We start from the raw sequence: 24,163 nt of genomic DNA, 5'->3' as shown, positions 1-24,163 counted from the left end.
TCAGTTATTCTTTGCTGATGATGGTGCCATCATAAGTGAAGATCCAACATCCCTGCCACGAGCACTTGATGTATGGGTGGATGTTCTGGAGGGAAGTGGGTACCGGATAAGCGCGAAAAAGACAGAATATCTCTGCTGTCCATTTTCTGACCCAGACGGCCCTATTCCGGACATTTACCTGAATGGCACAATACTTCCCAAGTGCGAAAAGTTCAAATACCTTGGATCTATGATCAACAACCAAGCTTCTTGTGATGACGACATCAACCACCGAATAAGTGTAGGGTGGATGAAGTGGCGCGAAAACTCTGCCATCTTCTGTGACCGAAAAATGCCCTCTAAACTAAAAGGAAAGCTCTATACTGCAGTTGTTCGCCCAGCACTTACATAGGGTTCACAATGTTGGACAATGTACAAAACGTATGAGAGTAAACTGACAGCAGCAGAGATGAAGATGCTTCGTATGACAGCAGGAGTAACAAAGCTTGATCGAATAAGAAGCAAGAAAATCCGAGGAAGACTTCACGTCAAAAATACCGTCTTGGATAATATACAGCATGACCATTTAAGCTGGTACTGTCATGTCTCATGTACAAAGAAGAAACGCTGAGAACCCAGTTCAAAAGGCGATCGCATACGACGTTCCAACGCAATCGCGAAGAAGAGGCAGGCCTAAGAACTCATGGAGAAGACAAATGCAACGACAACTGCATTCAGTTGGCCTTAGACATGGAACAATTCAAAATCGAGAAGCCTGCCGACGTTTCCTGAGGTCAACCCGGCGAACCCCACATGCGGAGCCGTAGTGTGAAGCAGTAGAGTGGGAGAGTTGTGACCCCATCCGAGATCATGACTATCGTCGATAATGGAGAAGAAGAAGATTTCTAATTTTTCGAAAAAACTTTGGTAATTTTATATACATATCTGTTCAACAATCTTATCAGGATCCATTTAAGACTCAAAAAAAAAAATTATATTATTCACCAATACAGATATAAAATTTCAGAATTGAGTGGAAGCGATTCAAACTGTTTTATTGGATTTTAGAATGAGGGATTCCAATCGAAAACGACATTATTTAAAATTTTGAAAAGTAGAAACAAGTAAAATTTTCGTATTGAATGTTGTTTTCAAAATTCTGATTTTGAGGACCAGTTTTTCAAAAACATTGAATTCAATTAAAGTGTATAATGTATGTAGATTTATATATTATGATTTAAGCATATACTCATACCTGAACCTGATACGTAATTTTTGTCTCCAATGCTAATGCTGATAGTACATAATGTTCTATTATTCCAACAAAACATAAATCAACTGAAAAACTGTGCCCAACAAAGGAAACATACTTTTTTCTTATTTTCATTTTTATTCAATTTTTAAACAATCACTACACTAAACTATTTCTCACATAGCAAAAAACTAAAAAATAATAAAAATATTTCTTCACTTTGATTTGAGTTTTTTTTCTCTTTATTTTATTAGATTTTCTTTTCTCTATCTATAAATGCATATTTTAACATTTGTTTTTGTTCGTTTTGTGTTCATTTTCTTAGTTTAGATCATATTGGTCAAAGGTCCAAAGTTAGTTTTTTGTGCAATTGAACAGTTTTTTTTTTAAGTTTGACCATTGAATTAAAAAATTAAAACAAAACTAACGAAAATGTTTAGATTTTTACAAAATATTTTAAATGAATTTAAAGATTGTGCAAATATAATATCAAAAGTGGAAATCTGTAAAATAGTAAATTACTTTTTTATTCTTTATATTTTTTTGAACACATGACATTCTTCTTCTGTTGGTTGTTTTGTGTGTTAGTGTATTTTTGTGTTTAAATAATTTATTTAAATGTTTTCAGTCAATTTCCATTTTGTTTAGAAAATATATATTTTTTTGTTTTTGTTTTATAAAGTAAATAATATAATAATTATTAATTTAATTAAAGAAATTAACGATCTACGCTTAGTGATGTTAGTTAAAGTGTTAACTATTTTTTTTTTTTTTCTAATTTTTGTTTATTTTTAGTCCAATTTTTATATTGTTTGCTGTAGCTGATGTTGTTGTTGTTTTTGATGGACGGTCTTTAATTATAATTTGATATTTTAAACAGCTTTGTAGGTTCGAACGCACTTGATGTCACCAATGGTCATGGTTGCAACCACACTTTCTGGTGAAAATTCACGAATAATGGTTGTTGGTTTGTCTCCCTTTTCCACCTGGGTAAGAGTATTGCCGTCCAATGTAACAACACTGGTTACTTTGCGTCCATCGAGGGTTTCGTAGTCGAAATCTTCACCCAATGCGAAGGAGAATGATGATGTCTTGAAGGTTGAGGTGGTGGTGAAGGTGTATTTATCACCATCCTTCTTCAATTCAACGGTTGGTGAGACACTGTTACCCATCTTGCGGTAGACCATGCCAACACCTAAAATTAGAAAAAAAAATATTAAAATGTAAGCTAAATTTATACATAGTTAATCAAGGTGAAAAAAAAAATTGAAAATACAAATTATTTTATAGGGCAGGTTGAGTTAAAACACGGTTTGAATACCTATTCCGAATTTTTCAAATCCAGTGTTCTCACTTCTAAAAATTGTGCTGTTTTTTTGAAAGAGAACGTTTGACGGACTAATGTCGAATATCTTAAAAAAAATCGATTTTATGTACAGTAAATCATGTTCGACACATTCTTTACGACACGCAAATCGCATCAAGAACTATTTTAATCGACATAAAACATCAAACACTTTATTATTTTTTGCCAAAACGAATGCTTCTAAATAAGAGGTTGTTGACGTCCAACAAACTTTAAAAGCCGTAATTTCTGGACCGTATAGAGAAAATTAAAATTAAAAAACTAACACTTAAAGCCTGGTACGCTGTTCGCACTAAATTTTAGCTGAGATAAAATTCCCATACAAGTTATCGATAACTTGTATGGGATCCATTTTATCTCGGCTAAAAATTTTCGATAATTTGTATGGGAGCTAAAATTTAGCGCGAGCAGCGTACCAGGCTTAAATACATTTTTAGGAATAATTTTTAAATAACTCTCCAATTACAATTAGAATACCTATTTACTTATATGGTCGAAAAAATCTTTTTTTCGATTTTTTAATGGGACACCCCTGCCATATAAGCATAGTGTATGGTATTTTTTTCCGATTTTAATATTAAAATTTAGGGGTCGCTACCATTCACTAAAGATTTAAGTAAAAAAAAGATCAATTTCAACAAAATTTTTTTTGTTACAATACAAAGTACGTTTAAGACCCGATTTTTCAATCTTCTAATAAACAGTCAGTTAACTGTCTGTCGAATAAAGATATTAGGCTCATAAACAATCAGATAAAATCATTGAATTTTTCAATTAAGATATTCTACAGAATAACACAAAAAAATGTCAAATTCAAAAATATTCAAAATTAAACTTCATTTTTATTCCGCTGTATTTTTATCAAAATTTCTTTCAAAACAGTTAAAGATTTAATATAAAGTACTTAATTCTGATTACAAATTTTTAAATTTTCTGAGAAAAAAAAAACAAAATTTGGTGTATTTTTCAAAACTTTGAGTTGTGGTAGCGACCCCTAGAACGTGTTTAAACTGGACCAAATTTTACCCAATCTATATTTAAGGCAGGAAGAACAAAATGAAAGGGTGTCCCATTAAAATTTCGAAAATTGATTTTTAAGAAGCACCCTACTAGTTACTATTCGATCAATGTGTTTTTCCTTCGTCTCACTCAACTTTACTCTATTTTTTATCGCATCGTTTGCCTTTAAATATATTACACTAAAAAAAAATATTCTTTAAGTTCCGCACAAGAGCGGATATTCATATTAAGTAATAATAAAAATATCTATTTTTTTTTCTTAAAAGAATTTAAGATATGAACTTCAAGATCACAGCTTCTACTTAAATGCATCTACATATGTTAGTCCTCATGCATTTTTTTTTCTTATAAGACGTTGAGAAAGATGAGATGCAAAAAAATGTTTATGCACAGAGAGGTCCTATAGATGGTTGTAAGGTGACACAAGTAGGTGTATGTATATTTTCTGAAATGAAGATGGAATCATGAAGGGCAGAAAACTAAAAATATTATTATAATGAGGAAGACTAAAGATGAAGAACCAATTGTTGATTCATGAGTTTTCTCATTTGTACAGTAGAACCCGGATGTAGCAGGATTTGAAAATACGAACTAAAACATACCACAAAATTCCTATTAAATGAGTTAGTATGCTTTTAAGATCCCGAGACCATTTTCACAAAAATTGTAGTACATACCAGTATTGCAAAATATTTAATTATAATTATTTAAAAAAACCGAGACTTGTACCTGATTGCGAAGTTTTTGTGGCAACAAAAAAATGTTAAAGATGATAATATGCGGGTTTAACTGTTTATTCTTCTTTGGTGTACCAATACACATATATGTACATGTAATGTACTTCAGTGTGATTATTGTCTGGTTTAATATAGTCTTTGGTATTTTTTATGATACATCATGCAAACTACTTGTATAAACTGATGATACTGGATGTATATTTTCTTATACTTTCTTTATTTTGTAATTTGAAGAGAAGTCAATGAATTCGACTGCCAATTCATATATTGAGGAAGTGTGTGGTTTGAAGGGTTTAGTATATAGTAACGGCAAATATATTGCCTTTACACAAGATTATTCTGGTTGATTAAATGTAAAAGGACATCTAAAACCTTGTCGTAGTGCAAAGTAATATGTTTTGTTTTTATTAAAAAATTTAATACTTCTAACACAAATATTGTCACTTTTAATGACAATAATTAAAATAAAATTTTGGACCTTTGTGTCACTTAATGGTTAATTGCCATGACAATATCATAATATCTTTATGACCAAACAAAAATTACAGGTATTAAGTTAGCAAGTAAATTTTGTTTAATGCATAGTTAATTAATATTTTGAATAGTATTTTTTTTTATTATACATATTATGAAGCAGTAGGCGTGTTTTTTTGGCAAAGCTATCCGCAGTAGGATTTCCCAAATATCAACACTGAACAAAAATGTATATGCACGAACCAAGAGAAAGGAAAACGTAAACTTATACACATCGTCAAATTCTATGCCAAGCTTGGTTTAGCTTCTATTCCTATCGGCAGCTGCGTGTTGGTTTGTAATGCTTGTAAACGCCAACTGCAGATACGGATAGCAATGCCAAAAAAACACAGCTAGTGTGTTTGGACATCAGGTAAACCACTTTATCTACAAGACTAAATTTATTACAGTAAATTCTTATTTTATTTGTGTCAACTGATGTTTATCCATAACCTGTTTCGATACATGATCAACATTTAGATAAGATCCTATAGAATGTAATGTAATATTCCATGTAATGTAATATTTTTTACAATAGGTCCGTTCCACACTCAGTTTGCAACTGCCGAATTTAGTAATATTTGGTTATTTTTGGTCAGAGTCTCATTGTATATATATTCTTATAGTACTCTTATGAAGTAGAATTTTCTATTTTGCGTCGCCACCGCTGGGATCGCTAGTTTATTTTATGTTTGAACCTTATGCAGAAAATTGAAGTGCAGATCTACCAAAAGATGTCGCTAAAGTATTTTCATGGATTGATAGTACTATAGAAATATATATACAATGAGAGTCTGTTCCCAACTTCAAAAATTGTGTAGAAGAGAGCGCTCACGAGAGAGTAAAAAATTTCCCCACCCTGACAAACTTAGCCCAAAGAATTTCTTCCGGCAGAAATATGAGTTCTGTCAAATGAAAAGTTGACGTATGTCAAACAAATAAAAAAAAGAAGAAAACAAATGAAATTGTAGTGATTTTTAAATTGAATCGCGTTTACGTGTTTTTTGCATTAAAAAAGTGTTAATGTTTATCGAATTAAGCATAAAATATGAAATTGTGTTGTATAATGGTGTTCAACTTGTTCCAGACTTTTTGGCAGTCTTTCGTAGTTTTATTTCCTACTGAGAGAATTCTCTCCCAACTCTCATTAATATGACAGACTGCCTAATTTAGTGCACAAAAATTCTGGAACAGACCTAACATAACATGTTTGGATTTTTTTTAAGCTTTTTTGGAAAATCAATATTTTGAAACGGCCCTATGATTTTTTGCAATTTTTTTTTAATTTGCCAAAACAGCTAAAAAATATAAAAAATAAAAAAAATAATTTCGTGAAATTGGTTAGAATAATTCATTTTTAGTAATATTTTATATAAAATAGTTTATCACAAAAGAAAATGATAAAGCTAATATTAATTAATTATTTCTATCCTCGTGACATTTCTTGAGTCAATAAATTCAATTCTAAGTGGGTTTGAGGCCTTGTTTATATTAATTCTAGCTTTTACTCCGATGTTTCGTCATAGGTAAAGACTATTTTATTTTTCAATTTTAAGAATTCAGTTTAAAGAATTTTAAGCGTTCGAAACTTCGTTAGAGTAAAAGGAAAAAGTAATATAAAAAAGACCTCAAGCCCACTTAAAATCCAATTTATTTTATTATTTTTTATATTTTGTAGCTTCTTTGGTATATCTGAATATCGATGGTTAAGAATGAATACCTCCTATGTTGCATTTTTTTGGGGAAATAACTTTTTAATGCAATTCTGTTAAAAAATTACCATCGCTGAAAGCATATGTCTCTAGCAGTTGCCAAACTACTGTTATTGCCATTTTTAAATACCTTCTAACATACTCGCACCTTGAAGAAATATTGATTTTTTTGTGTCTCCTGTAAAGTTTACAAAACGCGACATAGGAGGTATTCATTTGTATATGCTTCGTTCAAAAGTGTACCTGTTCCAGATACTGGTATCCCAGATAGACTGTCGCATAGTTGATTTGACGCACCAAATTATCCCAGAAACATATGGTTTTCAGCTGCAGTGGTGATAATATGGGTCACCTGTATTAGATATCGTGACAAAGTGACATGTTAATGTATAATTTCAGACCCCGCTTTAATTCCACATACTGAAATTCTTGTAGTCACCACTATCCAAGATATTTTACAGAGAATTTGTTGCTTTTAAAGTTATTAATAAGTCTGATTTTAAATGCTGATAATTCCTAGATAAATAACTAGCTAAAAAATAAGGACTATTTCCACCGAGAATTAACTGCCATTAAATTCAAACTACATTTGCCTATGTCAATTATTAGATTCTTTGCAGATTAAATTAAATATTTAAAAACACTTGCCATACACATTTTTTTACTAGCCCCCATAAAGATTGCAATATTTCATACAAATTAAACTTCCTTAAATTTCAATACAATTCATCGCAAACTTAATTTACTTGTTTAATTAGAACTAATCTAATCAAACGAAACCCTCAATAAATTTATATAAGAAAATGCAATAAACCGCTTTATAAAACAATTAAATTGATTACCAAAGACCCAGCAGCAAGCTTTACTCATAGTCAAGTCGAGTCATCATTGGATAGAATAAAAAAAAACTAATACAATTCTATCCGCAGCAAGACATTATTTTTATCGATTTGGACATTGTTCGTGCTTCTACACATGTACTGTACATATATTTTCACTTAAGTGAATAAAATGAAACGTAAAAAAAAACATTATTTGTGTTGTATGAGAGGAGTCATGGTAGCTACAATATAGTCAATAAGAACTGATATAAAAATTATAAGCCTGCAGCAACACTTATCATGAGGTGTCGTCGGTCAGTTCATTGTGTTGCGGATTATAATATTGTTTGTGCATAAGCTTGCACAAAAAAAAAAGTATGAAGAATAATAAATTGAGCCTGATTCGCCTTCGTCGCGCCGCTAAGCGATGATAAGACTTATTATTCTTTTCAACAAAAATAAATTGTCATTGCATGCATCGTTATCATTTCATTTTAAGGGGCAAGAAAATCATCATAATTTACCTTTTTTGTAATAATTTTTGATGCAATTTAGTTGAAAAGGGGAGTGTCCGGTTTAGTATCGCACACAATTGCATACAGTGCGGTTAAGTTGATTAGACACACTCGAAGAATATGCCTCTGTGAATTCCAACTTAAATTAAATTGATTGAGCTACAGCACAAACCAATTAAATTTCCGAAGTAAGATGAACGAAAAGGAAGAAAAAAATATTTTCGATATCAAAAGGCCACCTACTCAGCCAATATACAATTGTAAAGATACAATTGACTAGATCCGGGGTGATGATTGTCGATTGTCGCGCCCCTCTCAACCCACCATCTCTTTTTTGAATTCTCGTCGCCAAAGTAATTAAATAATATTTTTTCTTTTCTCTCACAAAAAAAACGATGCCCACTACTACCTCGGTGTAGTTGAATATTAAATAAAATATCATTTTTTTCTGTCGAGATGAGTGAAATAGAGGGCGAAGGTTTCATTGCTTAATTGAATTTAATTTATGATCAAAGAAGAAATGAATATATAACAATAAAGAAGAGCTGAGATTCAATTAAGTGACGAACAAAGCAACAGCAACAAAATGAAAAAAAATCATGAAGGGAAAAAGTCACAGAGAAGTATCTGGCTGAAATAAATCTCAGGGCATTCAGATTTGACCTCAATTGGCTACCAGAAATTTGTTCACCATGATTAGGTGGGGGTCAAGTGAAATTTGAACTTAAAGTACAAATTGGGAAAATGTTTGGTTACTGGTAAACTTCACAATTTCAGTTCTCTGAGACCCCATTGATCTATGGATTCTCAAGAGACTTTAATAAAAGGCTGCACCTGAGCCACACAAAAATAATTCGCAAAAAATAGCGTCACATCTGGATAACTAAACATTAGCCATCACCATTAGACTGAATTTACTTACAAGTGCCCACGGAAACTGAATTGAAGCAAAATTACATTTTGCATTGGTATCGTCCCACTGGCTTGAGTTTGAAAAGCTAAAAATCGACAACAAATTTGTAAAACAAACCGGATTTGTTGATGAATTGGATTTTTATTTCAGGAGCAATGGCAATACGAAAACTGTCAAATATAGACAGGCCCAAACCACAAACGGAGTTTCATTCTTTGATTTATGAAGTTCTTAAAAAAATATAGACGATAAAACTTGGCGCAAAATTTTAAACGGTTTAGTAAAATGCTAAAGCCAATTTAGCAAGTTACTGTTTTTTTAATTAAGTAACTTGCTAAAATGGCTTCAGCATTTTGTACTAACGTTTAAAATTTTGTTATATATGTCTGCAATAAAATATCCTTTGGGCAACACGACAGAAGAATAAATCGTCTTCGGTGGCTGGGTTAGTTAAAGAACAACCTCCACCAACTTGATGTGCGCAACTGGAGGTAGCTAGCTAGAGACTGCCTAATGGGTAGACCCGCCAAAAGTAATCAACTCCCTAGTTCTTGTGGTAACGAAGGGACCCATGAGGTCTAAGTACACTACTAACGTCTCCACCATTTAAATTTTTTGTCATTTTAGCTCTTGAAAATCAGTTCTTGATAAAAACGTTAATAACGGCTCTGTAATTGGTAACATTTTATATGATTTGAGGCCTTAAACTATCTCTACGATCCAAATTGTTTCCGATATTTAAAACTTTGTAAAAATCGAAAACTCACCTACATTCAAAATTCAAACAAGTTTCTTGAAAAAAAAAACAAAAGAAATGAACTTAAAAGAATATGAACTTTGTTCTCTTTACCAACGATGGCGAAATTAAATGTTTCAATTCAGCATTGACAAAGCAAGACTTCTCGAGATATAATGAACCTAATGTTTCGGTCCATCAAATAGAGGTTCATCACGCAATGAATTATTATATAAATTTAGTCAAGTCACATTGCAAGTACATATCAATATATTGTTTGACATCAAGTTATTCATTAAATAAAGGTCCATCCATCCATCATAAAAAAAATATTGTTAAAGATTAAAACTATCACGCACCAATGATATTCCCAATCATCCCAATTGTCTCAAGGTCTCTTCGACAACCACACAAAAACCCTATAGATGGGCATTTTAAATTTTATTTTACTTAATTAGCATTCATCGCACATTAACACTCGAAGTGAAACTTTGAATAATAATTTTATTTAATTTCCGTTTTATATGTACTTTGCTCTGGAAAGTATCACGTTTTAAGTTGCATATGAAGTAGGTAGGTACTTTGGAATAAATAAATTCATATTGCATCTGATTGTTGTAATTTATGGAAAATTTAATGTATTAAGTGCAATGGTCGGTTTTATTTTTTGTTTGTTTTAAAAAATCAAACATACCTACTTTGTTATGGATCTATCTTTGAAACTGGTTACTTGTTTTAAATGCTCTACTTGAATGCATAATTATGATCTCTCCATAAAACAATCTTGTTTTCCTCTTCCCAATATTGGAACGTTCACAATTTAAGTTCACCAAATGAAGAGACTTAAATGAGGCGTTTAGAATAATTCAGGTCTATTTATCCATAATTTGAATTCTGTTGTTGGCTCTTACATCCTGAATGCAAAATCTTTTTATAAAATGTATTTTATGTCTCCATTGTGACACCAATGTATAAGTAAGAAAACTCCCACAAATCCTGTTTGATTTATAGAACCAAAATTCGTTCTATAATGCATCCTTTTAGTGCGATAATTTAATTAAATTTAAAAATAAAAAAAAAACTCGGTTCCAGCGTAAACAACGTGAAAATAAAACACAACAATAAAACAAAAACAAAAAAACACTTTTGAATGTCCAATGGTCAAAGTTCTTTAGTTTTCCAAATTTTTGTTTTATTTTTTTCAACACATAATTGAAACTGGCATTTATCCAAAACGCGAATTCGCATAGGTAAAATTTATTGCAAAAAAAATAAATAAAATACATTAATGACGTTATCTAATATACAATCAGACTTTAACCTCTTCATGTTTGGAACATTATCGGATTATTGAAACGTTAGTTGACAAAAATATTAATTTTGAGAATAGATACTCATAAAACGATGATGGTTTCGATATATTGACAAATTACCAATCAACCAAAAAAAAATATACATATATGCGAGTAATGTTTTATCATGTCAGAAGTAGAAGTGATTCCTAGGAAATAATTATTGCTTTTTTTTCTTGAAGAAAGGAGTTGAGTTATATGAAATTTGATTAGATTTTACTCGTATGGTAATCAAATTATTATTTGCCTTATTTTTGTTTATTTAAACAGGAATTCAACTACTAACAAGAGACATAAATATAGGTATTCATAGTTTATTGTTTATTTTCTTACTTGTTTGTGTCATTATAATAATAATAATAGAGTTTCTGCATACCATCCTGGCTTAAGCCAAGAGTACCCATCTTCAGAAGATTGGGCTCTATTTAAATCCCTAGCCCTAGATTAAGTAATGAAAGAAACAAAGATTATTAGTTATATAACTTTAAAATAAACGATTGCATAATTGTCATATAAATTGTATTTTTTGTATTTTTACCACGTGATATTATTTTTGATGAAATTAATAAGCTTATTTTTGAGTTCGACTATTCTGTTTTCACTAATAATAAATATAAACACATATTTATTTCGTAGGTATAGAAAAATTAGAAATAAACATTGCTGACAAAAGAAGAAACTTAATAGTTTTGTTATTTTATTATTAGGAATGTATTAAGAGATCTGTGGGAATGATTTGAGTGTACAGAGGTTTGATGGGACTCTCTTAGGTTTTGAAATCCGTTGAGGACAAAATTTAATAGGAAGTAAGTACGATTCCAAACAAAGTCAAGATTCTAATTCGAATGAAGTATAATTCTACAAAAATAATGTATCGCATACTTAAGTATAAATACCCTGTACTTAGGATTGTTAGTACCGTCATACATCACAAATCCAATTAGCAAATCCCACCACTGATCTGGTGAAAAAATGTTGACCCAAATTTATTTCCCTTAATTTAGAGGTATGAATCATACTAATAAGTAGGCTATGCCATGTGCCAGACCAAGGTATCGATTTTGTCAAGGACAAATTCGCTAAGAGTGTATAGACGTTTTGTAGATAGGAAATACTTTCTTTAGAGGGTGTGGAAAATCTTTGGTTCAACAAAGAAATTATCTATCAATAATTGAACTTATTAAATGAGTGCGTTATAGACTGAATGTGCTTCATAAGCGGACCGTTAACTTGAATTTGTTTTTTATAAAGAAGGAATATCTTGAGTTAAATTCAAAAAACTAATTTTTTTATTTAAAATAGATACAACACTACCAGTGAGTAGCTGTACTTTTAAGAGTTCAAAAATTGAACTTAAATTTTAAAACGTTTAAAAATGTGTATTGTATTTTGTATATTAGATATCATTTTTTTAACAAAAAATCCTGATTAAAAAATTCTGGAGAATCATTAGACAAAAAGAAAAAGGTTTATGTATCAAGTTTGGGCAGTTAAAAATACGTGTTTAAATAAAAATACAATTTTGTAGTTTGACAAACATAACAACCGTTATAACTCGAAAACAAATCGCAAACGAGAAAAATGCGTTGTAAGTTTTTCGACCTAGAATTACCTCATTAACCCAAAGTTTTCACCTGTGGCAGTGGATGTGGTTTATACCTTTTTAAAAACGATGTTTAATGTAGGCAAGAACATCATCAAACATTTTCACTTTAAGGCTATTACCTATATCTAAAAAAAATAGCCTCATAAGTCAACATATACCTATTTCAAATGAGAAAAATCTTTGACCCTCTTGGGGCGCCATTTACCGTTGAAATAAAAATCTGCCAAAAATTTGGTGATTTTTAAATTATTGGGCGCTTTCATAAATGCATGGTTGCGCAAGTCTGACGAATGCAAAGCTTTCATTAATACAAATGACAAATGTCAGGTGTTCATAAATGTAAAACGCAAATATTTGCAGCGCAAATGTGCAAATGAAAAAATTCTCATGCGCAATGAATTTAAACTTAAAGAAAGAAGGAACATGAAGTAAAAGATGATACAGCTTTTCTTTGTTTCTCAATTCTGTCACAATATTAATTGGAAATTCAAAGTTCAAGTCAAAATAAATAAAATAGCCGCGAATTTCTTGAATATAATAAATTTGTAAATATTGACAGAAATGTTTAAAAAAAAGTTTTTTTTCTTAAAGAATGGAATTAAGATAATATATTGTTAATTTTGGAGAAGAGGCTGAATTGCAACTTAAAAATTTTGACAAGTGACGCAAATCAGAAAAAGTGTTCATAAATTCAAAGTAAAATACATGCGCAAATAGTTTTTCTGACATTAGTCTGATCGCAAATGACCGCATTTAAACAAAGCAACCATGCAATTATGAAAGCACCCATTATTTTGAAAAAGTTTTTCCACTTAGGAACTTGATTCTTAAATAACGAACTCCCTATTGAATAGCTTTATTCAAACGCAAAGATATTTATGTAATTATATGTGTCCAAAATTATGAAAGTGGACTAATTTAATAACTTTATTTTACTATGTAATTGTATTTTTTTATTTCTTGAAACAATTTAAGTAGTATGTAAATAAAAAGTCTGTTTACTGCGATTTCGCTTTCAAATGGAGTTTAACTCTTAAATTATAATAATTATTTATTGAAATAACCGGCAGACGGCTTATAAGCCATGCTTGTATATCTTTTATTTAATTATAAGTTTGTATCTTTTCTTTGAAAAAATAAAGATTAATAATAATAATAATAAATTATAATAATTATTTAAATAATATAAATAGGTATTACTTTTAATCTTTTTTTAACCAGTGATATAACATGTGATAAGGGCACATGGTAAAAGTGGTTTTGAAAGTTTTAACTCGTTTTCGAAAATACGTTTTTTTAACAGAACGCAGCATATAGATGCAGCAATTTGAATATTTTTACTTAAAATTTGGAACAGAATTTAAAAATATTTTTCCGCACAGATATACATGGAAACTTATTAAGGGATTTTTTAATGAATAAATAAGAATAAGGATTTTTCCGGCGCTTAAGTTGGCCAAGTATTGAAAATATGAGAAAGAAACCAAGTCTTGTTTAAGCATCTACAACTATTTTTCTTCCCGAGTAGGTAAATGGGACTTGGATTTATTTTAATGAACGCGCGTTTCATTAAAAATAGTTACCTACTTCCAAGAATATCTTTTAATATTGCAAGAACAGAGAAAATTGCGATGGTGCCTATTAGCGGCAATTGGACATTTTAATGGGTTCCTGTACCTTAACTTTTTAGTTTTTTTTTTCTCTTATTCGGGTGAAATTTTGAACTTGTGATAGTATTGTGCATAAAGGTGCAAAATTTAGCAAAATATGAAAAAGCTTTTAAGCTTTTTATCTGCTGATGTTGATGATGACGATGACTCAACCGGTTCCTACTTAACCTTAACTATCAGAAAACCTAATTTCGGTAATATGCCAAATCATATATACAACCACTACATTTGCAAGGAGCATGTGCACTTAAGAAAGATGATGCCGGCCGGCATCGGCTGTTTCCTGTTTGCAAAAAAAAAAGTAATATGGGTTGGGTACATTCCATTTGAATTTGTTGGAAGATGAAAATGAACCAAACAACTGCATCGCTATTAAAACGAATTTATATGAGAAGAAAGACTAAAGAATAATTGATGTTGACCGGGTGGTGGATGGTTTTTAATCATTTCTTTTCAAATCATCTACTATCCAACAATAGAGAATAAGCCACTTAACTGTTATTCTACAATTCAATATGTACTTAAAAGCAACCATTATAAAACATGCCCCAAGCCCCATACTGGCATTATGGAGAGATTTAATATTAAAAGAGCGCCAATTAACACAAATTTAAACGAATTTACACAAGTTTAATTGAAAAAGCTCTCACAGAAAAGCCGGCACCACACCGGTTCATTGATTTTTTTTTTCTTTTGCTCTCTTGCTATAGATTCACATTTTTTTTGCAGAGAGGAAAAATGAAATTTACAAAATTAAATTGCAAACTTACCAAGTTCCTTCATGTATTCGTCGAAGTTTTCACTGTTTTCCAATTTGTATTTCTTTCCTTCCCAGACGGCCATTATATTAATTTTTTTAATTAAAAATTTGCTTTTCACACGAAAAAAAGTGGAAGAATAAACTTCGAATAAATATCTCTGATGATGATTAGAAGAGAAAACGACACTCACCGCACGAGGTTTGACAATCGAATGAACCTCAAATGGCGTAGGGTGGTGGATTTTATACCAGTCGGATAAAAAAAACAGGGAAGTTATACCGCTGGAATAATGTGGATGAAGAATGGCTAGGCTAGGTTGTGTCAGGCATGAGGGAATCAACAATCATCATCCGATGGAATTTCTTTTTGGTATGATGGTGATGACGATGAGAGAGAGAGAGAGAGTGCTTATAGATAGTGGCGGGTGGGAAGGGGGATACATTTGAGGAAAGTCTAATTGGGTGTCTGTCTGTGAATATATAGGTATATTGTTGGTTGGCGTGTTGGATTGAAAAGCGCATATTCCATAGCTGGGCTGTTATCAATCTCACCCATAACCGGCATAATTATACAACATTGAGATCGACAACGACATCACATATAGTGATAGTGGGCAGTGTCACAAGAGGTGTGTGCGTCGATTTAGAGAGAATGTTTAATTGATTTAAATTGATTGCCAGGGGTCGAATTATTATATTACTTACCTGTCTGTGTTGAATTAATTTCGACTAAATAATTCCCACAGCCATATCTTATAAAAATTCAATAAAAATTTGATTTCAAATAATTTTTTGAGTTTTAAAATTTTAACGAATTTTTTAAAAATCATCATCGTGAATTGCAATGATGGAAGTGGATGAATTGTGTATGTGAAACGGATACAATACATTCATTGAACAAATCTTGTGACTCATTCACAATAATACCTCTACGATATATTATGACAAATTGTGTACAGACTTAGGAATTCTTTTGTAATCTTATTTTAATTCATTAGATAATAAAATCCCAGAACTACACGATAAGTTTAAGAGAGGTCCAATGACCTTGGATTTGAGTAGGATTTTTGATTGACTTCAATTATAATAATATTCAATGAGTTTTTGTTGTAGTTGAGTGTGAATGGGGATGATCATCATGATATTATTATTATTTATTTATTGCTCTAGTCTAGTAAGTATGATTTATAAAAGTCTTGTGATAATATGTATAGAGTAGATAATGAATGTAAATCGAATTAAGTGCGATGCTTTGGAGGTCTCGACTCGGTTCTACGGGTGTGTGCATCTTTGAGGGAAGTCATAATCTATTATTTAATTTTTTTTGCAATTTTACAAAAGAATTGATATTGTATGCAGTTTTGAGAGATTAAATTAGTTTTGTATGGTGGTTAGATGTATGCAAACAGTGGAGAACAAAAGGTGAATGTAGAGATAGGGGTGAGATTTTGTTTGATATCTCACGAAATGATAGGCTGTTGATTAGTGTACCTATGTATACCTTTTAGAAGAGAACTATATTGAGCTCACGGGTTTTATTTCTGATTATGCAAACTAGGATAATATAAATATGCTTAAAACACTAAATTCCCTATTGCATTTCTGAAAGAATGTCTATACTAGGTATACACTTTTCAAGATTTTAGTCATAAATCGTCTTAAAACGAATGTATGAGAATTTTACCGAAGAAAAATAAGACATTTTAAAAGATATGTATTTTTTATTAAAAAAATCATTCAAAGTCATTCAAAAAAAAAAATTCTTATAAAAATTAATGGAATCCGTTTAAACTCCGTTAATTTGAAATTGAACTTCATTTAAATAACTTCATTTAATAATATAAATATGCGCGCATTAAGGGATAAATCTACATACACTTAGGAGCAAAAAAATGGAATCAAACTGGGTTTTGTAAAAACGGTAATTGATCAGGATATGTAGTTGACACACATGAATGTTAATGGTACCATTGAAAAGCTTGAAATAAAAGCTTCAAGTAAATGAACTTAAAAATCTGTTCACTTTATAAAGATCCAATCAACATAAATGAATCATGTTAGGAAAAAAGACTGAAATTGAAACAGAGTGTACCTCCTCTGGAAAATTTAACATTAAAAAAATGAAGTGCAATTTATTGACAGATAACGCTAATACTATCGTAAGGAAAAAAAGACTGCAATTTGAAACAGACAGTAGGTATCTGGAAAATTAACTTTAAAAAAAAAATTAAGTGCAATTTATTGGAAGATAGCGCTAATACTATCGTATGCATTTTTATATTATCCCCAACAATTAAAAGTAAGAAATTCAAGCTTTAAAATGAGACCATGAGACTTTAAAGACAAAATATTTATGATCCTGAAGTTTGCAGACAATTTGTCTGCTGAGGTTTGGGCAGCCACCAAAGTCGCAAAACTGGTCTGATTTTGAAAAATTAAACGGCATTCGCTTCGTTAAATAAAAATCTAGGGGCGATATTTTTTAGTTTTTTTTTTTTATTTGTCTTAACAAAAAAGTTATGGCAAAAAAACGAAAAAAACACCAACAAATTAATTTAAAAATTTTTGGACTTTCGTCACCACTGTAATAATGGACCTATTTTTATAAAATAAACGCCATTCGCTTCGTTAAATAAAAATCTAGGGGCGATATTTTTTAGTTTTTTCTTATTTGTCTTAACAAGAAAGTTATGGCCAAAAAACACAAAACCCACCAAAAAATTAATTTAAAAATTTTTGGACTTTCGTCACCACTGTAATAATGGACACATTTTTATAAAATAAACGCCATTCGCTTCGTTAAATACAAATCTAGGGGCGATATTTTTTAGTTTTTTTTTTATTTGTCGTAACAAAAAAGTTATGGCCAAAAAAACGCAAAAAACACCAAAAAATTAATTTAAAAATTTTTGGACTTTCGTCACCACTGTAATAATGGACACATTTTTATAAAATAAACGCCATTCGCTCCGTTAAATAAAAATCTAGGGGCGATATTTTTAGTTTTTTTTTTATTTGTCTTAACAAGAAAGTTATGGCCAAAAAACACAAAACCCACCAAAAAATTAATTTAAAAATTTTTGGACTTTCGTCACCACATTTTACACATTCTATGAGAATCAAAAATGTGCATTTATGATGATTGTGCAGTTTATGATAAAAGGATCAAATTAATAGGATTGTTAATACAATATACAGGGTGTCCCAAAAGTTAACGTCGAAACGAAAACGGTAGATAGGGTAGATGGTGACAGTTATCAGAAAAATAATAAAAAAAATCGCAGCCATATATTTTGGGAGTTATAGGCATTTGAAAAAAAGTCGAAAAAATTGTCACCCTGTGACGGTTTTTCATGTGCCGTGACTTCAAATCTTAATTTTTCTCATTTTTTTTTACGGAACCTTGAATAACCCTGCTATCAAATGCATTCAAAATTTTTAACTCAGCTGCATCAGTTTTAAAGAAAATATTACTTTTTTACCCAACTTAGTACTAAAAAATTTTACATGACTCTAATTCAATGAGCCGTAGTGTAAAAAAAATGCACTACGATGTTTCGGCAAGTTGCCTTAAAAGTTGGTGTGTTCAATTCTCTTTTCAAAATGGTACAACATTGTTGGGAATATTCCATAAATAACAGAGATAAATTTTTTTTTCTTAAGAAATCCGACTTTTTTATGAGGTAATAAGAAGAATAAGAAAAGCTTGTGGGGGTTTTCTGTAAATTGTAGTATGTTAATTTATTTTTAATGAAGATTCCACAAAATTACAAACTTTTAAAATTAGTGATAAAACCAAAATTTGTTCAATATGTCGTAGTACTGTATCATTATGTATAACAAAGCTTTGTAGACTACGTTTTTGTTTAAAGTCATTGAATAAAATATTTATTATCAATTTCAAACAATATTCTCTAGCAAAAGAATGAATGATTTTGAAGAAAATGTCGATGAGTGTTTGGAGGATGAACCTCAATTAGAACCGGAACGTGTTGGGGTAGGTTGAATATCAACCAATTCAGAGAGTTTTGAGTTCCAAAAAGAATATTTTTTAGGAATACTTAGGAGAACGTAATGCTCTAGGTGAGCGTCATGGAAAGGGTTGGGCTATTCTTCCAAATGGAGATCAATATGATGGATCATACCGAAAAGGTATTAGAAACGGACATGGTTTGTATGTGTTCAAAAATGGAGCACGATATCTTGGTAACTATCGATGTGGTAAGAAAGAGACAATTATTCTCTTTGTTTAATCCGAAGAATTCTGGAGTATATTCACATTACAGGAATAAGGCACGGTTTTGGAAAATTCATTTACCCGGATGGTACTTTCTACGAAGGTAATTGGAATAAAAATCAAAAACACGGACAAGGAACCTACACTTATGCCAATGGAGATACATATTCTGGAGCTTGGTATAAAGGCAAACGTCATGGAGTTGGAATATACAAATGGAAGGATTTGGGTGTTTATTTTGAAGGCACATGGAAAGGTGGTATACGTGTTGGTCCGTGTGTTGTTCAATATCCAAAATTCATGTTCCATGGCTGGTGGGATTATAAATATCCTCAAGGACCTGGAGTTTTTAGTTTTGATGATAAGCATATGCTTCATGGGTACTATAAATCTGAGTCTTTGTTTAAATCTAAAGAGGTAACAACTTGTGAGAAAAAGCTTGATAATAATCTTCAAGAAATCTATAATGAAGAGAATGATGATGAAGAAGAAAAAGTCATAGATGGCGAAGGAGAAGAAATTTCCCAAGTTGATCTAGATGTTAAACCAACTATATGGGTCTCTCAAAATATGACAGCATTTGATTATTCTCTCTTACCACAACATCCAGTGCCTTTACCAATTGATGATTCAGAAGTATCAATTTGTGATTTAGATTCAGTGAAAATGTCTTCTTCAGATTTGGAAGGAAACAGTTTGGAGCCATCGATAATAGCAAAGCAGGAGGAAGAAGGAAGTGCCGAGGTTGTTCTCGAAGAAGGAGAATCTCAAAGTGAGACCGAATGCGATTTTGACAATACTTTAACAAATATTTAGAAGATGGGTTTGAAGTTGAAGTTAATAAAAATTTTTGCAATATGGCTACATACTTTGATTTTTGTGTAAATTATTTATCTATAGAAAATTTATTGAATCAACACTGCATATTAATCGACAAGATATTAGATCACAATAACAAATTTTGTTTCAATTTTGAAAGCTTGATCTTAAACGGCCTACGTGGCGTATACGTAACATTTTTTTCTCTAACATAATTTTTTACTGAAAACAAGAGTTGAAACAAATTACCTCACGTGAAACACAACCATGAAAAGGAATTTTCAAACGGGATTATCTTGAAAACGCAACGTATGTAATTGAATTTCCCCGAGTTCATTAATATAAATTTATTGCAAAATCAGTTGAATCATCAGAACAGAATAAAAGGAATTTTTATCAAAATTGTCTTTTTGATGCAAATGGCATCTTAAGAGGTAGACACATTTCCTTAGTCGAAAAAAAAAACGAAACAAAATATTTTGGGTATCGGAATTACAGGAGTTGAAAAATTCCATAAGTTTGAAAAACATAAAAATGCAGTACCTATCTATTTTTATTTTTATATACCTAAATGCATAATCACAATCATAATCTCAAGAATATATAATTTTAAGTCGATTAGAGCAAAACTGCCGAAGTAATGAGTTTCTATAGGTCAAACACCAGAAAAAAGCAAACAAAAAGTCGCCCTTTTCAGTTTTTTGCTTTTCCGAACATAGATAGTGAGCCTACAGCAAATTTTGGGAGTGCAGTGATAACCAAAATGTTAGTATGTAGTTTTATAGACTTATGCGTTCTTATAACGAATTTAAAAGTCTGGCAGCTTTAAATCGCAGCCTTATATGGTTTTTAGGAGGTTAAAATTCGCGAGTTTTCCAATTAATGTAAGTCGTTTTAATTTTTTTTAGGGCCAATTTTTCAATAGTCAGTTAAACAATCATTTAGTACTTATTCCTAAGGTTAGAGAAAAAATCAATTTTTCAACAAACAGATATAGCTTATTCCTTAGAATAAAACTATCTGCTTCTTTCAGAGACGAATAAAAATTATTCTAAGGAATAATCTCAACAAAAATATTGTGTCAGTTGTCAGAGCTGTTTTGAAAGAATTTTGAAAAAAATACAGTAAAACACAAGAAAACAAAAACAATCATGAATAAAAATGACGTTTAATTTTAAATATTTTTGAATTTGACAATTTTTTTTTGTTATTCTGTACAATAAATTATTCTTGTTTGAAAAATTCAATGTTTTTATCTGATTGTTTATGAGCCTAATAACTTTATTCTATGAACAGTTAACTGACTGTTTATTAGAAGATTGAAAAATTGGCTCTTATTAAGATGTATTTTTAGAAAAAAAAAGTTCAAAATCATTTTTTTTTTTAATTAACTCTTTATAAATAATTTTCTGAAATTTTTTTTAAATAATAAATACCTACCTCAAACCCAATTTTTAAGTCCCGTTTTCGCATATTCGATTTAAACAAAAACAAATTAAAAAAAAAATATTTTTGACTTAGAGCCAATTTTTCAATCTTCTAATAAACAGTCAGTTAACTGTTCGACGAATAAAGTTATTAGGCTCATAAACAATCAGATAAAAACATTGAATTTTTCAATCAAGAATAATTTATTGTACAGAATAACAAACAAAAATTGTCAAATTCAAAAATATTTAAAATTAAACGTCATTTTTATTCATGATTGTTTTTGTTTTCTTGTGTTCCACTGTATTTTTTTCAAAATTCTTTCAAAACAGCTCTGACAACTGACACAATATTTTTGTTGAGATTATTCCTTAGAATAATTTTTATTCGTCTCTGAAAGAAGCAGATAGTTTTATTCTAAGGAATAAGCTATATCTGCTTGTTGAAAAATTGATTTTTTCTCTAACCTTAGGAATAAGTACTAAATGATTGTTTAACTGACTATTTAAAAATTGGCCCTAATGCAACTATATTAAAATTATATAAATAATAATCTAGTATAATAAATTTCGTTGAAATCGAATTGTTAGTTTGGGAGAAAATCTGATTAAAAAACGGTTTACATTAATGACTTTCGAAAAAAATCTTTTGAGTCGTTTTTGAGAAAATAAAACTTTTCAAAATCGGTATATAAAATGTACCTACCTACCGTTATCAAAAAAAAAAAAATTTTAAAACCCATCTGGACAGTCGCCAAAAACGCTACATACTTACCAAGTTTGATCATAATCGGTCAATCCGTTTCGGCTATAGCTCCGTATACAGACAGACTGACTTCGGCATTCTCTATCATCGAAATGTCAAATCTGATTATTATCTCAACTTTTTTTTGTTGTTGTACGAATGCATTATTTAGTACCTACGCACTGTTTACGAAACGGTATTTAAAAAGTCCCTAACACCCCCAAAATCTGGAGTTAGGGGCAAAAACGGTTTTTTGGACCTTCACCTATTGAAAAAATTCTAGCTTCGTCAAATTTTTAATCACTGCCTCAATTGATTCCTTATCGAACGGTAAAAACTATATGTTTCTATGCCTTCTAGGTTTTAAAAAAAATTGAAAAATGAAAGAAAATTAAAAAAAAAAATTTGAAAAATCTGATGAAATTAGTTTTCAATTTTCTCAAAACCTAGAAGGCATAGAAACATATAGTTTTCACTATTCGATAAGGAATCAATTGAGACATTTTTCTTCATGAGTCAATTTTTTATTAAAATTCAGTCTGGACAAAAATAGTAATTAATGAGTTTTTTTTTAATTTTTGTTCGTCCTTAACTTTGAAATCGATTATTTTAAAAACAATTGGTTGAAATATATTTATTTAAAAATTAGAATTAAATGTACAATTCTGCCTTTCGGAAATAGTATCATTTATAACTGTAAGTGTTGCCGTTGTTTTTTAATATTTTTTTAATTTAATAAAATTTTTTTAGAAAATTACCCCTCCCTCCTAAAGGGGGGAGATAGACACCCCTCCCATAGTAAAAAATGATTGTATTGAACTCCTCTACAAATAACCGTTATCAAATACTGGCCCCCAAGTTATCGTACTACGTGCCAAAATAACATTTTTGTTCGGTGCTTAAATGTTCGAATTTCTGTATCTCGGTTAAAATCGTAAATTTTTTTTTCTAAGCCAGTTTTGAACTGATTTTCATAAAAAATACCTCGTTTCATTTGGAAATAAATATAATTTAAGAATATATTTTTAAAACATCATGTTGTTTTGAAAACTTATACTTTAAATTGATGTCGAAGTTGAACAAATGACGAAAAATAGAATTTTTGAACTTTGACGCCTTATAAATTCAAGGTGGTTTAACAGAATTACATGTTTTATACATTGTTGAAAAGGTATCTTCTATCAGAAACTATAAAAAAATTTGACGAAGCTAGAATTTTTGCAATGGGTGAAGGTAAAAAAAAAACGTTTTTTTGCCCCTAACTCCAGATTTTGGGGGTGTTAGGGGCTTTTTAAATACCGTTTCGTAATCAGTGCGACTAGCTCTACAAAACCTGATAGGTCTTCGCCCGCGTATATTTTAAAACCTCATTTTTGTAACACAGTGTAATTTATATCGAAAGTAAAAAATGAAAAAAACTCTAAACAATTCATGGACTATGGGCAACATCGATATATTTTATTGTTTACTAGACAACTTTTGATAAACATAATTTGTTTTCTTATATATAAAATAAAATAATTTTTGATTTCATTGTGTGTAAAATAGTTTGCTTGCTGTAACATACATATTTTTTTTTCTTTTGATTATAATAATTATAATAATTAATTGATATTGCTGAATCGAACTCTTACATTAAATTTTATAATATTAAAATTTTTGTATTATTAAGTGATATAAATACCTAGATTGAGTATTCGTAATATTGCGGTAAATTGTTTTTTTTTTTTATATAGGTATAATATATTTTTTTAATTTTTATAATATAATTTTTGTTTTTTTTAATTTTTTATCTCGTAAGATTTTTGTCACGAGATATACATAAATATGTGTGAACTAAAGCTTTATTTTTTTTTGTTTTTTATTTTTTTTTTTTTTTTTCTAAAAAGCAGTTTATGTATATATAATTTGTTGGTCTATAGATAGTTCTATTATCTTTCAATGACTTTATAGTATTTTAATGCATTAAATAATTTATTTCTA

At 30.1% G+C, this 24,163-nt stretch overlaps 2 protein-coding genes across 2 annotated transcripts; one reads left to right on the top strand and one right to left on the bottom strand.

Moving 5' to 3' along the window:
- Positions 1 to 1,960: 1,960 nt before the first annotated feature.
- Positions 1,961 to 15,176, bottom strand: LOC129918362 (probable fatty acid-binding protein). The gene is made up of 2 exons (XM_055998842.1): positions 14,963 to 15,176; positions 1,961 to 2,426 (listed from the first exon to the last, which is right to left on the bottom strand). The coding sequence occupies exons 1-2, from the start codon at positions 15,033 to 15,035 to the stop codon at positions 2,104 to 2,106; spliced, it is 396 nt and encodes a 131-aa protein (XP_055854817.1). The 5' UTR covers positions 15,036 to 15,176; the 3' UTR covers positions 1,961 to 2,103.
- A 3,620-nt stretch (positions 15,177 to 18,796) lies between these two features.
- Positions 18,797 to 20,063, top strand: LOC129919061 (radial spoke head 1 homolog). Its single transcript, XM_055999881.1, has 3 exons — positions 18,797 to 18,949; positions 19,008 to 19,173; positions 19,239 to 20,063. Exons 1-3 carry the CDS (start codon positions 18,878 to 18,880, stop codon positions 20,003 to 20,005), a joined length of 1,005 nt encoding a protein of 334 aa, XP_055855856.1. The 5' UTR covers positions 18,797 to 18,877; the 3' UTR covers positions 20,006 to 20,063.
- The last annotated feature ends 4,100 nt before the right edge of the window (positions 20,064 to 24,163 follow it).

The sequence above is a fragment of the Episyrphus balteatus genome, chromosome 4, assembly GCF_945859705.1.
Source record: "Episyrphus balteatus chromosome 4, idEpiBalt1.1, whole genome shotgun sequence".
Classification (NCBI taxonomy): Eukaryota; Metazoa; Arthropoda; class Insecta; order Diptera; family Syrphidae; genus Episyrphus; species Episyrphus balteatus.
This window is presented reverse-complemented; position numbering and strand designations above follow the sequence as displayed.

Coding starts and splice junctions, on each gene's coding strand:
- LOC129918362 (XM_055998842.1), bottom strand. CDS start 15,035: ATGGCCGTCTGGGAAGGAAAGAAATACAAATTGGAAAACAGTGAAAAC. Junction 2,427..14,962: donor CGAATACATGAAGGAACTTG/GTAAGTTTGCAA, acceptor TTCTAATTTTAG/GTGTTGGCATGGTCTACCGC.
- LOC129919061 (XM_055999881.1), top strand. CDS start 18,878: ATGAATGATTTTGAAGAAAATGTCGATGAGTGTTTGGAGGATGAACCT. Junction 18,950..19,007: donor TAGAACCGGAACGTGTTGGG/GTAGGTTGAATA, acceptor AATATTTTTTAG/GAATACTTAGGAGAACGTAA. Junction 19,174..19,238: donor TCTTGGTAACTATCGATGTG/GTAAGAAAGAGA, acceptor TTCACATTACAG/GAATAAGGCACGGTTTTGGA.